The 16,843-nt window shown below is 43.6% G+C and overlaps 1 protein-coding gene across 1 annotated transcript in view; it reads right to left on the reverse strand.

The window, feature by feature from the left end:
• LOC145350708 (chitin synthase chs-2-like) overlaps positions 1-16,843 on the reverse strand; it is a 206,058-nt gene that overhangs the window by 143,823 nt on the left and 45,392 nt on the right. Inside the window, exon 4 of the mRNA XM_080199914.1 lies at positions 15,520-15,584. Coding sequence (XP_080056040.1) covers positions 15,520-15,584 — 65 coding nt within the window. The remainder of the gene's footprint in view (positions 1-15,519; positions 15,585-16,843) is intronic.

Here is a 16,843-nt window from a genome sequence, read left to right on the forward strand (position 1 = left end):
AAATTAACTTGTTTTGATGTAGAACAAGTACTCTTGGAAATTTTTCCAACACATAATTGGTCTTCGTGACAAAATATGGATAGCGCTTTAATTAATAATCATCAGTTCCAATGACAGTTCATTGACCTGAAAGGTTAATTCAGTTTCCTTCCCTACAGGTTCTGCCAGACATGTTGAATATTTCCAGTGTTTTCTATTTTTGATACACAAATACTCTTATACTTGTGTAAATCAATCTATTCTGTACATACACTAACGGGCATTTTACATTTCATCACATTAAAATCTATTATCCTTTTACCTATTTACTCATTCACTTAATTTGTCCAAATCTTTGAATTTTATTAATCTGCCCATACCAGGACAAAAATTCCCACTTAATATTGTAATTGCAATCCTGGAAAGTACAACTTCAAATGAAACAGTGTTAAGCAAATCAAATTTTCCCATTACATCCAATGTAAAAGCTGTAGTTATGTTCTGTAGGACCTTTATCATCAGAAGAAACATGAAAACATTGTGTCCTATAAGTTGAAATAGAGTGGATTCCTAAATTCCAATATTCAGAAATGAAATAACTTCTAAAAAGATTTCAAATGTAAAAGAAATGAAAGAAAGAAACTTTTTCTACTTACCTTCCATTCTCCAATTCTCCCACTCGCTGATGTCTCTTGCTGTGAGCAAGGGCTCAGGATAGAAGCAACGAGAGAGAGTAGCCAAGTAAGAGAGCAAGAGGAGCTTCAAGTAGGAGAGTTGGAAAGAAGCAGCAAGGTGGAGTGGTGGTGTGGTGGTTAGTCGGGGGAGGAACAGGAGGTCAGAGAGAAAAGGAGCAAATGAGAGAGAGAGAGACAGTGAAGGGAGGGTTGGAGAGGGAAACGATTCGCGGAGAGGAATGATGAGCAGGAAGGCTGGTGAGTCAGAGGGACAAGAAGGAAAACAGCAGTGGAGCGTCCCCCAGAAGATGGGACAGCAAGCAGAAGGGTTGGGAGTCAGAGGATTCACAGGCAAGCCACAGCAGAACTGGCAAGTGGTCATGCAATGCTACAACCATCCCAGAGCAAAACAACAGTAATATGGACACCAGATGTCAAGTCTGCATGCCAGCGTCATTATATCTGTGATGCCAAAATGAAAACACTTAAATGGAGCAACTTAAAATGGGAACTTATTGCAATCTTTAGTCTTAAAGCAATGGCATAGATGATTGAATATTATATTGACTGTAATGATCCCTATCCGGACCAAAGTTGTTGGTGAGATCCAATTAGGAACCAATAACATTTTGTTTAAAGTAGACAAAGTTTGAGATCCAAAATATTTACGAAGTGAAGAAAGCCACAAATACCAGGGGTTTTGAAGAAACAAAAATGAACTTTACAAAGTTAAAAAGATAAAACAACTTACAATATCCATCTTTATTTAACATTCAGGGTAAACATGAGGTACATGTGAATTAACAAGCTGACTGTGCTCAAACACACCACACTGCACAATAAATGCCAAATGCAACCCAAATAGATTCTATGGATTTCCCAATAACCCACCCAGACATCTGTAACATTGTGATTCAACCAATTTCACTGAAACTTGATAATCCTCATAAGGGTATCCAGTTTTCAGCTTCAAAGATCTCACTTTAGAATTCTCTCCAATATCACTCCAACTTGGAAAGCTTCAGCAATGGCCCACTTCGCAGGGTTTCATCTCATCTTCTGAAATTCTATTCCTTTGTGTTTTTGTATACACTCAAACATCAGCTTACAAGCATAGTATCAGCTCTTTTGTCAAGCAGATACCACTGGTTCAAAGAGCTGTCTTTGCTCCAATGGCCTGTAGCATAGAGTCACCAATCTTTGTCTGTCTACTTGGATCTTCAAGGCTTCTCTTGAACCCACTTGAATTACATTGGCTTCTCTGAAACCTGCCTATTCCCTGCAGCCCTTTTCTAATTTGAAGTCTGTTCCTAGACCATAAGAACTACGAGCAGGAGTAGGCAATTTAGCCCCTTGAGCCTGCTCCACCATTTAATACATCATGGTGGATCTCATCTTGGCCTCAACTCCACTTTCCTGCCACCCTTACTAATTGAGAATCTATCCACCTGTTCCTTAAATTTACTCAATTTCCCAACATTCACCATGCTCTCGGGTAATGAACTCCACAGACTCATGATCCTTTGAGCAAAGTAATTTCTCCTCATCTCTATTTTAAATCTGCCACCTCTCCCTCTGACCCTTCATTTTAATTGCACTTAACTAGAATCTGTTTCTGTCTCCTGTCTTTGTCCCTTATTTTGGGACCTGTCCTCCTTCCTTGTCCCTCTCTCTGGAATATTCCTTACTCTGGTCCTCAGTACCCTGACCTGGGTTTTCTCACCCTTCTTTTTCCTCTATGCACAGCCCCATCCTCAGCCGAAAAAACACAAAGATGTCAAAATGCACGTGTGCAGCCCGCTGCCAGCCTGCACATGTACAATAAGTCCATTGTTTGCTGGAGCTGAGAGAGAGAGAGCTTTTACCTGTTAAAAACCTGTTTAAAATAAGTTTAAAGCACTTTACTCTTTGTAGAACTGTTTAAAGCATTTATTTATTGTATTTACTGCTTTAAGAATTCTGAGGGTGTGGTGAAAAGGCATTTGTGGACCAGCCTGCTTTAAATCAGCGCCAGGTTTAAAAGGAGGCCTGGTGTAGACAGCGGGCAGCGTCTGAGCGGGCAGCGGAGTGAGTGGGAAGCAGAGTGAGTTAATAGGGCTTAATATCAAAAAGGGCTGGAAGGAAAAAAGGCCAGGTGAGTTTGTTTGAAAAAAAAACAAGGAAAAAAAAATTTTTTCAAAACTACTACAGCAAGAAACAAGGAAAAAAATTTTTTCCCCATAAAAAATTACAGTGAATAATGGAGGGGCATGTGATGTGTGGTTTCTGTATGATGTGGGAACTGGCGGACCCCAGGGTCCTTCCCAGTGACCATGTCTGCAGTAAGTGCAGGTTGCTGGAGGAGCTCCAGCTCAAGGTGGATGAGCTGGCCTCTGAGCTACAGACACTGAGGCTCATCAGGGGGAGAGAGGGTGCCCCTAGACTGGCTAAATCTAAGGGTCAGGGACAAAAGGGGGCTGCTGGGAGGAGGAGGAAGGGGGGTGAGGAGCGGAGGCCTCAGCCTCTTAATCTGCATAACAGGTTTGAGGTTCTTGCTTCCAGTCTGGAAGAGGACGAGGCAGGTGAGGTTGGTGAGCAAACTGCACACGGTACAGTGATGCAGCAGGACATAGGCAAAGAGAAGGGGAAAAGGAACGTAGTAGTGATTGGAGATAGTGGGGTGAAGAGTATTGACACTGTCCTTTGTCACAATGACAAAGTGCACAGAAGGGTGTGTTGTCTGCCTGGTGCTCGGGTACAGGATGTTGCAGCTGGGCTGCAGAGGAACCTGGAGTGGGAGGGTGAGAACCCGGTCGTTGTAGTACATGTGGGTGCCGGCGACGTAGGCAAAGTGCGGACTGAGGATCTGGGGAGGGAGTATGAGAAGCTGGGAATGGAATTAAAAAGTAGAACCGACAAGGTGGTCGTCTCTGGGCTACTGCCTGAACTGAGTGCAGACGGGAGTAGGGTTGACAGGATAAAGGAAGTGAATGGGTGGCTCAGGGATTGGTGTGGGAGGAATGGGTTCGAATTTATGGGGCATTGGCACCAGTATTGGGGTAGGTGGGACTTGTTCGGGCGGGATGGGGTTGGTCTGAATCGTGCTGGGACCAGAGTGTTGGCGAATCGAGTAAAGAGGACTGTAGACAGGGCTTTAAACTAATTAGGGGGGGGGAGGGTGCGAGGGTAGGTGATGCTACGAGGTCTAAAGTTAAGGATAGGGTACAGGTAAGGGAAGAGGCCGAGGATGTCCCAATTGGTGGCGTTACGGCAAATAGGGTCCAGGTGAAGGCTGGGATGAAAGCGCTTTATCTGAATGCACGAAGCATTCGGAATAAAGTGGATGAGCTGGTGGCGCAGATCGACACAAATGGATACGATCTGGTGGCCATTACAGAGACGTGGCTGCAAGGTGACAGGGACTGGGAGATGAATGTACAGGGCTATCAAGTGTTTAGGAAGGATAGGCAGGAGGAAAGAGGGGGTGGCGTAGCTCTGCTGATTAAGGATAGTATCAAGGTGGTAGCAAGGGATGATATCGGAGCCAAACAGCAGAACGTGGAATCGTTGTGGGTGGAGATTAGGAACAGCAAAGGGAGGAAGACGCTGGTGGGTGTCGTCTATAGGCCCCCGAATAATGATCTGGAGGTGGGGCGGGCTGTTAACACGCAAATAAGTGCGGCGTGCAGGAATGGGACGGCAGTAGTTATGGGAGATTTCAATCTGCACATTGATTGGTCGACCCATGTTGGACGAGGTGGGCTCGAGGAGGAGTTCTTGGAATGCTGCCGGGATAATTTCCTTGAACAGTGTGTGTTGGAGCCGACGAGGGAGCGAGCTATCTTGGATCTGGTGCTATGTAATGAGGCGGGTAGAATTAGGGACCTTGCGGTGAAGGATCCTCTTGGAGAGAGTGATCATTGTATGGTGGAGTTTCTGGTGCAGATGGAGGAGGAGAAAGTGGGTTCCCGGACACGCGTCCTTTGTTTGAATAGAGGGGAGTATGGTAGGATGAGAGAAGAATTGGCAAATGTGGACTGGGGGAGTGCGTTGGAAGGTAGGTCTGCTGAGGAGCAGTGGAGGATCTTTAAGGAGATCTTTCTTGGTGCTCAGCAGAAATTTATTCCGATGGTTAAAAAGGACAGTAGGAAGAGAGGTAATAAGCCGTGGATAACGAAGGAGGTGAAGGAAAGTGTTAAATTAAAAGCGGAGGAATTTAGAGTAGCTAAGACCAGTGGGCGAGAAGAGGATTGGGAAAGGTTTAAATGTCAACAAAGATTGACAAAGAAGTTGATAAAGGAGGGTAGGAGAAGCTATGAGGCTGGGCTAGCACTTAATATAAAAAAGGATAGCAAGAGTTTTTATAAATATATAAAAAGGAAGGGGCTGGCTAGGGTGAACGTTGGTCCTTTAGAGGATGAGAAAGGGGAGCTAGTGGTAGGGGATGGGGATATGGCTAAGGTCTTGAATAACTTTTTTGTTTCTGTCTTCACGGAGGAGGACGTGAATAATTTGCCGGGTGTTAGAGATGGAAAGGTGGTAGGAATGGAGGGTCTTAATGACATTACTGTTACTAGAGAGGTGGTGCTCGACAGACTGGAGGGGCTGATTGTGGACAAGTCCCCAGGACCGGATGGAATGCATCCGAGGGTTCTGAAAGAAATGGTGGAGGTGATAGTGGATGCCTTGGTGGTTATTTTCCAGACGTCGCTGGATTCCGGGGAAGTGCCGGAAGATTGGAAAACGGCTAATGTTACGCCGTTGTTTAAGAAGGGTGCCAGGCAAAAGGCGGGGAATTATAGGCCGGTTAGTTTAACGTCTGTGGTAGGTAAAATGTTAGAATCCGTCATTAAGGAGGAAATTGCGAGGCATCTTGAAGGGAATTGCTTGATAGGGCGGACGCAACACGGTTTCATTAAAGGGAAGTCGTGTCTGACAAATTTACTGGAGTTCTATGAGGATGTGTCTAGGGCAGTGGATAGAGGAGAGCCGGTGGATGTGGTCTTTCTGGATTTTCAGAAGGCGTTTGACAAGGTACCTCACAAGAGGTTATTGCAGAAGGTCAGGGGACATGGAGTTGGGGGTAGGGTGTTAGCGTGGATAGAGGATTGGTTGTCAAATAGGAGGCAGAGAGTCGGGGTCAATGGGTGCTATTCAGATTGGCGGTTGGTGACTAGTGGGGTGCCCCAGGGGTCGGTGCTGGGGCCTCAGCTATTTACCATTTATATAGATGATCTGGAGGAGGGAACCGAGTGCAGGGTGTCGAAATTTGCTGATGACACCAAGATTGGGGGAAAGGCAAATTGTGCGGAGGGTGTGGAGAGTCTGCAGAAGGATCTAGATAGGCTGGGCGAATGGGCCAGGAAATGGCAAATGGAATTTAATGTTGGCAAGTGTGAGGTGGTCCACTTTGGTAGGAAGAATGGTAGGAAGGACTATTACTTACGTGGCGAAAAACTGCAGCAGGCGACGGTGCAGAGGGACCTCGGGGTCCTTGTGCATGAGTCGCAAAAACCCAGCTTGCAGGTGCAGCAGGTGGTCAGGAAGGCGAATGGGATGCTGGCCTTCATAGCGAGGGGGATTGAATATAAAAGTAGGGAGGTCTTGCTGCAGCTGTATAGGGCATTGGTGAGGCCGCAGCTGGAGTACTGTGTGCAGTTTTGGGCGCCGCACCTGCGCAAGGATATTTTGGCCCTGGAGGGAGTGCAGAGGAGGTTTACTAGGCTGATACCGGAGTTGAGGGGATTGAGCTATGAGGAGAGGCTGAATAAGCTAGGCTTGTACTCGTTAGAGTTTAGAAGAATGAGGGGAGATCTCATTGAGACGTATAAGATGATGAATGGGATGGATAGGATAGAGGTGGAGAGACTCTTCCCGCTCAAAAAAGACAGTAGGACTAGGGGGCACAGCCTCAAGATAAAGGGGAGGCGGTTTAGAACGGAGTTGAGGAGGAACTTCTTCACTCAAAGGGTGGTGAATCTCTGGAATTCTCTGCCCGTTGAAGTGGTGGAGGCTGCCTCGCTAAATATTTTTAAGAAGCGGGTTGATGGGTTCTTGATAAGAGAGGGGATTAAGGGTTATGGGGAGAGGGCGGGAAAGTGGAACTGAGCCACAACAGATCAGCCATGATCTTATTGAATGGCGGGGCAGGCTCGAAGGGCTAGATGGCCTACTCCTGCTCCTATTTCTTATGTTCTTATGACTTAGCGTTCCCAACCTCCGTTTCCAACAAGCAGCAAGCTTCATAAATTATGCAATGGCCGAAAGCATTTTGGGTCACTACATGAACAGTTACTACAACTTGCATTGACATTTAAACAAGACAACGTTTTAACCCTTCAAGACCCGTGAAAGAAAGAAAGGATTTTTAGCATCTTGTATTAACCAAAATTGGGCAAATCTTGTCATCAGATTCTGGTATTCTAAATAGCTTTGGATTACTGAATCAGATTGCTACCATTCAAAATAGGCTAACCAGTTGACTTAAACATGGAAGTACAAGAAAAGCCATAAGGAAATGAATTGGGCATTGAGATTTCATCTATTAAAGCACATTTACTTGATTAAATGAAATAAGCCAAATTCTGCAGGTGCTGGAATCTGAAACATGAACAGAGAATAATAGAAAATTCAACAGGTCTGGCAGCTATAAAGAGAGAAAGCAGAGTTAACGTTTTGGGTCCTTACGGCTTTTTGTCAAACTAAGTGAGTTGTTTGAGTTGATTGAGTGAGTTGTGTTATATGCAATAGCTTGTATTCAAAAACAATGAATGGACAAACACACAGGGTCTATCAGAAATATCAGACATCGGGTTGGAAAAGTTAACCTTGCCCTCAAAGAGAAATCCACCCTAAAGCGATCAAAATAAGTCTTTCAATTTTATAGAACGATATAGCAACTTTTAAATGAGCATTATTAAAGCTACCCTGTAATTCTATTAAACGGTACGTCTCGAGGGCAAATTTGAATTGATACTTTTGAACAGCAGGTACAATTAACCACGTATGTGGTTAAAAATTAAATGCTGGATCGTTTACCTAAATCTACTTGATATTTTTTAACAATTTTGGGAGACCTGTAGGCCTCTTCTGCTTTCACACTGAAAAATATTCTTCCACCAGCGATTCTGAATCAAATAGGTATTCTGTGTAAATATTTTGTATTAACAAAATATACACCTGATGGTTAGTAATAGATAAAGGGTACATTGCATCCACGGATATGTAATTTTTAATATTTTTTACATGATCACCTCTTTGTAGTAATTGAACAAGATTACAGTGATTAATCTGCATAAGAATGTTTGACATCATATAGCTTAAAACCTGTCCAATTTTGTAAAACTGTTAGGTAAAGGAGAATCCTGACCCAACAACAACTAAACAGCATGTGCAGGCTAGATAACTCATTACTCTTAAACAAGGCTAGCTGGTTTAAACAAAAGCCTTTATAGCCAGCAACAACTGTGACTACCGGATCTTGAGCCCCCAGCGGAATCTGCGCTGATGGCGAGCATGACCTCAAGACTGCCCCATGGACTCCAATGTGTGTGTTGTGTGTGTTACTTTGACCTGCAATCTAACTCTGCTCCATATTCCTTAATACCTCTGAATAAAAAAATCTATCACTATTACAAATGCATAAACGCTCCTTAATTTCACTGCTGAAAAATCTGGCTCTGATATTTACACTGTGCTCTCTAAGTCTCATGCTCCAACCAGCTGGAATAGTTTCTCCTCTGTGTACCTAATACTTGAAAACTTGAATCAAATCACCTATAACTTTCTAAGTCTAAGGGATTGCAACCTTAGGTTGTGTGATTGTTTCTGTGATAAGCCCAGGGTGGTGGGTGCCTGGAACTCGCTGCTGGGTGAGCTAGTGGAAGTAGATACGATAGTGAGTTTTAAGAGGCATCTGAACAAATATATGATTGGGTTGGGAATAGAAGGATATGGACCCCGGAATGGTAGGAGGTTTTAGTTCAGTCGGGCAGCATGGTCAGTGCAAGGTTGGAGGGCCGAAGGACCTATTCCTGTGCTGTAATTTTCTTTGTTCACTTTGTCTTTGTTCTTTGACTTATTCAGGGAATCTGTGATTGACCTCCCAGTGGGATTCATAGAATATGAGATCCCATGGTAATTGGCAATTGTCTTAACAGTAGAACTTGTATCCCGAGGCTTTTATAAAGCAAGTTTCTGAGTGGGTCCATTATTATATCGCTTTGGCTGGGACCTATATGTGTTCACTGCTGGCTTGTGGTTTCACTTTACTTTGTGCAATAATGCACCATTCCTGAATCCTGAGTTATTACCGATCCTCATTATTTAACTCTTGCAGGACAGCTAAGACTTATCTTCCAATCCCTCCATCCTTCCTAAGCTGTAGAGCATGGAATTGCTCACAGTGCTCCAGGTGTGGTCTAACCATGTCTTAAAAAGCAGTAAATGCAAGCTCAAATAATAATTTTAAATTTGAACTCAATAGATTAACAGTTATGGAACCATAAACGTATTGAATAAAGCTTGAGAGGCTGAGTGGCCTATTCCCGTTCCTATATTAACATGCATGATACCCTATTAATGTCCTTCTTTTACAAGGAAACTGACTGACAACTGTTATCAGTCCCATTTCTTGTTCTCAATGTTATCTGGAAAATTCTACCACCTTTTCGATTCCCACCCTTTCCTCACCCTCACATGGTCATAACTTCAAACCTTTCTTTCTCTTCCGCATTTTCCCTGCCTCCATTTCTGGGGATGGAATATCGATCAATATTCACTATGAATCCATTGTCTCCCACAGCTCCATTGATGACACTTCTTTCCATCCTACCTACCTTATGGATTTGATTCTATCCCCCAACTCCATTGCATCTCTTTTAATGTTCCCACATTTCCTCAGCTGAGGATGTTCCCCAACCTGGTTGACATGATCCTCCATTGTGACTATTCTATTTCACACACTTCTGTTCTCACCCCTTCCCATTTCTCCGAGAGTCATGACACAGTCCCTATTATCCTCAACCTCCACCCCACCAGCCTCCAAACTCAACAGTTCATCTTTTCTCATTTCTGCCATCTCCAGTGTCATGTGATCAACAAATACATCTCCCCCTCCCTTCTCTTTCAGCAGTCCAAATGGGCTTTCTACAGTGACACTTAGTCACTACTTAGTCACCCCATATGATCCTGGACCAGACTTGGATATGATCCAGTTAGGGACCAATAACATTTTATTTAAAGGATATGGGGTGGAGAGAGTTGGGGAAGGGAAAATTCTCTGGGCTTTCATGCCAGCAAGATTCTCCTATCCTGCTGCAGTGAATGGGGATTTGGTTGAATGCTAAATTCTCCATCCTCTCTGGCAGTGTCGCGGGGCATGAAAGGCCAGAGAATTCCAGCCAGAGTCTGAGATGCAAGCCAATTGCGTGAGGAATAAAGCCACAAAATTCTATAGCTTTTGAACAAACAAAATACATTTTATGAGTCAAGGTCAGAAAGATAAAACAATTTACAATGGCCCATAACTCTGGTCTCCAGAGAGTCATATCCGGGAGGGATATCAGAAATATAGAAACATAGAACAGTACAGCACAGCACAGTACAGGCCCTTTGGCCCTCGATGTTGTGCCAAACTTTGTCTGAAACCAAGATCAAGCTATCCCACTTCCTATCATTCTGGTGTGCTCCATGTGCCTACCCAATGAAAGTTCTTAAAGTGTCCATCTCCACTACCACAGCAGGCAATCCATTCCACACCCCAACCATTCTCTGAGTAAAGCACCTACCTCAGACATCCCTCCTATATCTCCCACCATGAACCTTATAGTTATGCCCCCTAGTAACAGCTACATCCACCCAAGGAAATAGTCTCTCAACATCCACTCTATCTATCCCCCTCATCGTCTTGTAAACCTCTATTAAGTTGCCTTTCATCCTCCTCCGCTCCAAAGAGAAAAGACCTAGCTCCCTCAACCTTTCCTCATTAGACCTACCCGCCAAACCAGCAGTCTCTCCAATGCTTCCACATCCTTCTTACAGTAGTGAGGTGACCAGAACTGCACACAATATTCCAAATGTGGTCTCACCAAGGTCCTGTACAGTTGCAGCATAACCCCACGGCTCTTAAACTCTAAACCCCTGTTAATAAACACTAACACACTATAAGTCTTTTTCATGGCTCTATCCACTTGAGTGGCAACCTTCAGAGATCTGTGGATACGAACCCCAAAACCTCTCTGTTTCTTCACATTTCCTCAGAACCCTGCCGTTGACCCTGTAATCTGCATTCAAATTTGTCCTCTCAAAATGAATCACCTCACACTTATCAGGGTTAAACTTCATCTGCCACTTTTCGGCCCAGCTCTGCATCCTATCAATGTCTCTTTGCAGCCTACAACAGCCCTCCACCTCATCCACTACTCCACCAATCTTGGTTTCATCAGCAAATTTACTGACCCACCCTTCAGCCCCCTCCTCCAAGTCATTGATAAAAATCACAAATAGCAGAGGACCCAGCACTGATCCCTATGGTACACTGCTGGTAACTGGTCTCCTGTCTGAAAATTTTCCATTCACCGCCACCGTCTGTCTTCTATGAGATAGCCAGCTACTTATCCAATCAGCCGAACTTCCCTCTATCCCACAGTATTCATGAGCCAACCATGGGGAACCTTATCAAATGCCTCACTAAAATCCATGTATATGACATAAACTACTCTATCTTCATCCACACACTTAGTTACCTCCTCAAAGAATTCATTCAAATTTGTGAGGCAAGACTTGCCCTGCAAAAATCTGTGTTGACTATCCCGGATTATGCTACATCTTTCCAAATGGTCATAAATCCTATCCCTCAGGACCTTTTCCATTAACTTACCGACCACCAAAGAAAGACTGACCGGCCTATAATTACCAGGGTCATTCCTATTTCCTTTCTTGAAAAGAGGAACAACATTCACCGCTCTCCAGTCCTCTGGTACTATCCCCGTGGATGTGCTGATGTAATTTCTGCCCTGGATGTCCAGACACATGGGGTGGAACTCGTGCAAGAGCCAAGAAATCAGGATCATGCCTGATTTTTTGGCTCTTGGCGAGGTCAGCTTCTTGTCAGAAATAGGTGAATAAATTGTATTAATATATTTAAAGCTTAATTTGCATGGTATTAGTGAGCCCGTCCAGGCTCACCTGCCTCTATGGCCTTGCTGGGAGACGTTCTCTCTAGTGTGGAAAACACCTGCTGCCCATGAATGGGGAACAGTCACGTTGGTCTCGGCAGTAGAACCAGAGGCCAGTAAGGCCCACCGGGGAGGTTGAGGATAAACTATTCCTTGGACAGTGCCAGCCTGGAACCTTGATACTGGCAGTGTCACCAGGCACTCTGGCATTGCCCACAGGGGCAGGGCCTACGGGGGTAAGGCTTCTGCACATTCTGCCTGTGATTGAATGAGGAGAGAGGGGAGCCGTTGTGCATTCTGCCTGCGATCGGATCAGGGCAGGGAGGGGGGCCGCTGTGCGCTCAGCTCCAATAGGTCAGGGGAGGGAGGGGTGCCCTCTCTGCATCGCGATCATTGCAGGGAGCGGGAGAAATCGGTCTGGGCAGTGATGGGGGCAGCAGGAGCTGCATTTCAGGAGGATCAAATCTTCAGCAACATGTTTCTGTTCAGCAATTATCCTATTTGTCATTTAATCACTCTTGTCTTCCATCTATCTCAAACTTCCCTTTTGTTCTCACAATGCTCCTGATTATTTAAAACCTCTAACTTATCCTAATTCTAATGAAAGATCATCAACCTGAAATGTCAGTTCTGTTTCTCTCTCCACAAATGCTTTCTGACTTATTGAATATTTCAAGCAATTTTGAGCATCCCCGATATTTTGCTTTTGTGTAACTCAAAGGGTTTTTGAGGCATTTTGCTGCTGTAGTCACCCTCCATGGTACTGAAATTCCACAGACAACCTGTAATATGTTACACGTATGATTTTCTATAGAATAGTTATTTAACAAGGCACATTTATTATTTTGTGTAATGACTTCATTTGAAACATGTTTCTGCTGCTAACATCCGCTCTGTTAAGACATAAGTGATCTGAACTATTAGATATTGAACTACTAGACACTACTAGAACCACTTCCAAACCCATGACCATTGCCAAGAACACCACAGCCTGCAAGTTCCTTCCACCATCCTGAATTGGAAATATATTGCCATTCCTTCACTGGCACTGGGTCTAAAATCCTAGAACTCTCTCTCTCTCTCTCACACCAGATGAACCGCAATGGTTCAAGAAAAAAGCTCACCACCACTTTCTCAAGGGCATTTAGGGATGGGCAATAAATTCTGGCCCAGCCCACACCCCATGATCAAATAACAAAAGAGATATAGAACATAGAAAAACTACAGCACAAACAGGCCCTTCAACCCACAAGTTGCACTGAACATGTCCCTACCTACTAGGCTTACCTATAACCCTCTGTCTTACTAAATCCCACATACTTATCCAAAAGTCTCTTAAAAGACCCTATCGAATCCGCCTCCACCACCACTGCCGGCAGCCGATTCCACACACCCACCACCCTCTGAATGAAAAACTTACCCCTGACATCTCCTCTGTACCCACTCCCCAGCACCTTATGTGGCAGCCATTTCAGTCCTGGAAAAAGACTCTGAGAATCCACTGCATCAATACCTTTCAACATCTTATACACCTCTATCAGGTCATCTCTCATCCTTCGTCTCTCTAAGGAGAGAAGACCGAGCTCTCTCAACCCATCCTCATAAGGCATGCCACTTAATCCAACATCCTTGTAAATCTCCTCTGCACCCTTTCTATGGCTTCCACATCCTTCCTGTAATGAGGCAACCAGAACTGAGCACAATACTCCAAGTGGGGTTTGACCAGGGTCTTATACAGCTGCAGCATTATCTCCCGACTCCTAAACTCAATTCCTTGATTGATGAAGGCCAGTACACCATACGCCTTCTTATCCACATCTTCTACTTGCGAAGCTGATTTGAGCGTCCTATGAACCCGGACCCCAAGATCCTTCTGATCTTCCACACTGCCAAAAGTCTTACCCTTAATATTATATTCCATCATCCTATTTGACCTGCCAAAATGAATCACCACACACTTAGCTGGGTTGAAGTCCATCTGCCACTTCTCTGCCCAGTCTTGCATCCTATCTATGTCTCGTTACAAGTTCTGACATCCCTCCACACTATCCACAACACCTCCAACCTTTGTGTCATCGGCAAACTTACCAACCCATCCCTCCACTTCCTCATTCAGGTCATTTTAAAAAATCACAAAGAGCAAGGGTCCCAGAATAGATCCCTGGGGCGCTCCACTGGTGACTGACCTCCATGCAGAAAAAGACCCACCTACAACCATTCTTTGCCTTCTGTGGGCAAGCCAATTCTGGATCCAAAAAGCAATGTCCCCTTGGATCTCATGCCCCCTCACTTTCTCAATAAGCCTTGCATCGGCACATTATCAAATGCCTTGCTGAAGTCCATATAAACTACATCTACTGCTCTTCCTTCATCAATGTGTTTAGTCACTCCTTCAAAAAATTCAACCAGGCTCATAACGCATAATCTGCCCTTGACAAAGCTGTGCTGACTATTTTTGACCATACTATACCTCTCCAAATGTTCATAAATCCAGCCTCTCAGGATCTTCTCCATCAACTTACCAACCACTGAGGTTAGACTCACTGGTTGATAATTTCCTGGGCTATCTCTTCTCCCTTTCTTGAATAAAGGAACCACATCTGCAACCCTCCAATCCTCCAGAACCTCTCCCGTCTCTATTGATGACGCAAAGATCACTGCCAGAGGCTCTGCAATCTCTTCCCTCGTCTCCCACAGTAATCTGGGGTACATCCCATCTGGTCCCAGCAACTTATCTAACTCGATGCTTTTCAAAAGCTCCAACACATCCTCTTTCTTAATGTCAACATGCTCAAGCTTTTCGGTCCACTGCAAGCCTACACTACAACCACCAAGATCCTTTTCCACTGTGAATTCTGAAGTATTCATTGAGTACTTCTGCTATTTCTACCAGTTCTATACAAACTGTCCCACTGTCACACTTGATAGGTCCTATTCCTTCACATCTCTTCCTTTTGCTCTTCACATACTTGTAGAATGTCTTAGGATTCTCCTTAATCTTACCTGCCAATGCCTTCTCATGACTCTTCTGGCTCTCTTAATTTCCTTCTTAAGTTCCTTCCTACTAGTCATATACTCTTCTAGATCCCTAACACTTCCTAGCTCCCCGACCTCCTGTAAGCTTTTCTTCTTTCCTCGACTAAATTCATTACAGCTTTCGTGCACATGGTTCCTGTAGCCTAGCAAAACCTCCCTGTCTCATTGGAATGTTGTCGTGCAGAACTCCAGATAAATATTCCTTGAAAATCTGCCACATTATTTCTGTACATTTCCCTGAGAAAACCATTTTCCAATTTATGCCTCTAATTCCCTGTGTGATGGCTTCATAATTCCCCTGACTCCAGATAAACACTTTCCTAGCTTGTCTGATCCTATCTTTCTCCAATGCTAATGTAAAGGAGATAGAGTTATGATCACTATCCCCAAAATGCTCTCCCACTGAGAGATCTGGCACCTGTCCAGGTTCATTCCCCAATACCAAATCAATACGTAGAAGGATACCTTCTGTCCAGTTACCAGATGAACAAACTATGAAATAGATTTCAGGCAAAAAAGGGAACATGTTTCATGCAGGAAAGACTAGGATTAAAGCAAATGGTATTCAATTAATCAGGAGGAAAAAATTCAATCCCAAAGTGAAAATGCCCCTGCTACTACAGATTGGAAAATCCTACAGGTCAATTATTAATTGCAATTTATTTTACACTTACGATTGTTTGCTGTTTACATTCAGTTCACCATTCATTGGAACCAAAGAACCTTGACTGTTTCGAAGCTGGAAAATAAAACGTTTAACAAAAGGTTTTACACAGAATTACCTATATTTAGAAAGGGGTGTGGAGTGAAGTAACATGCCAAAATTTGATGAGCCCTTTGACAACCTTATGGAGAAAACAAATATAAAAATGTTTGCTGAGGTGCCTACATGTATTCAAACTGCCATTTTCTGCCAACTTTGCCTCTTCCAGATTATGTCTAACTTGCTCGAGATGGACTCTGCTACCACACCCACCGGATCTTTTGAGAAAGTAAATTAATCATCTTATGGTGCAAATCCAGTCAATATAATCTACTTGATTTTTTAAAGTTTGCAAAAAAGGATAAGGCCCATTAGAAAATTTGCTGATTAGAATGGCCAGCTCCTCAATAGAAAAGGAGCAACTATCATTAGAAAAATGCTCAAACTGTGGACTGCACGTCAAATTTCAGCGGAACAGTGGTCAATGTAAGAATGCACAAGCGGGCAGCACATTCAGGCCATGAAAAGAGTGCTGCATTATCAGAGTGCATAAGGTGGGAATTTGATGCATGTGGGAATTCAGTGTGCAGAGGAGGAAAGAAATGCTGTTCTTCATCCATTTTATATTTCCAGTAGTTAATGTATGCTTTATTCTGTCTCTAAACTGGTAAATTGCAAATATTTTCCAAAATTAATAAATACAACTAGATAAAACAATTAATTAATGAATTTAAAATAATTGATTCCATTAAAAACCATCCAATTAACTAATCAAATAAATACATGAGGTTAAATAGACAAGAAATAGTCTCCAGGGAGCAGTCTCAGAGGGAAGAGCATCAGGGTAGAGAGTATAAAACTAACTTACCTTGAGGATTTGAGGCCTAAGTCTTCAGGGAATCTCAGTTTGAGCAACAAACATTGAGGAGGCAACATCATTGTTGCATTGTCACTGGACTAGTGACCGAGGGGAATATTCTGGGGACCTGGGTTTGAATCCCACCATGGCAAATGATGGAATTTGAATTCAATTAAAATCTGGAATTAAAATGATGACTATTAAAGTATTGCCAATGGTTGTAAATAACCCATCTGATTCAGTAATGGAAATCTGCCATCCTTACCTGTCTGGCCAACATGTGACTCCAGATTTATAGCAATGTGCTGAACTCTAAACTGACCTCTGTAATGAACTAGCAAGCCACTAGCTCAAGAGTAATTAGTGATAGGCAACAAATGATGGCCTTACCAGTGACATCTACATCCCATGAAATAATTTTAAAAATCTTGCTGCT

Source organism: Carcharhinus amblyrhynchos, chromosome 12 (assembly GCF_965287045.1).
Source record: "Carcharhinus amblyrhynchos chromosome 12, sCarAmb.v2.hapA, whole genome shotgun sequence".
Taxonomy (NCBI): domain Eukaryota; kingdom Metazoa; phylum Chordata; class Chondrichthyes; order Carcharhiniformes; family Carcharhinidae; genus Carcharhinus; species Carcharhinus amblyrhynchos.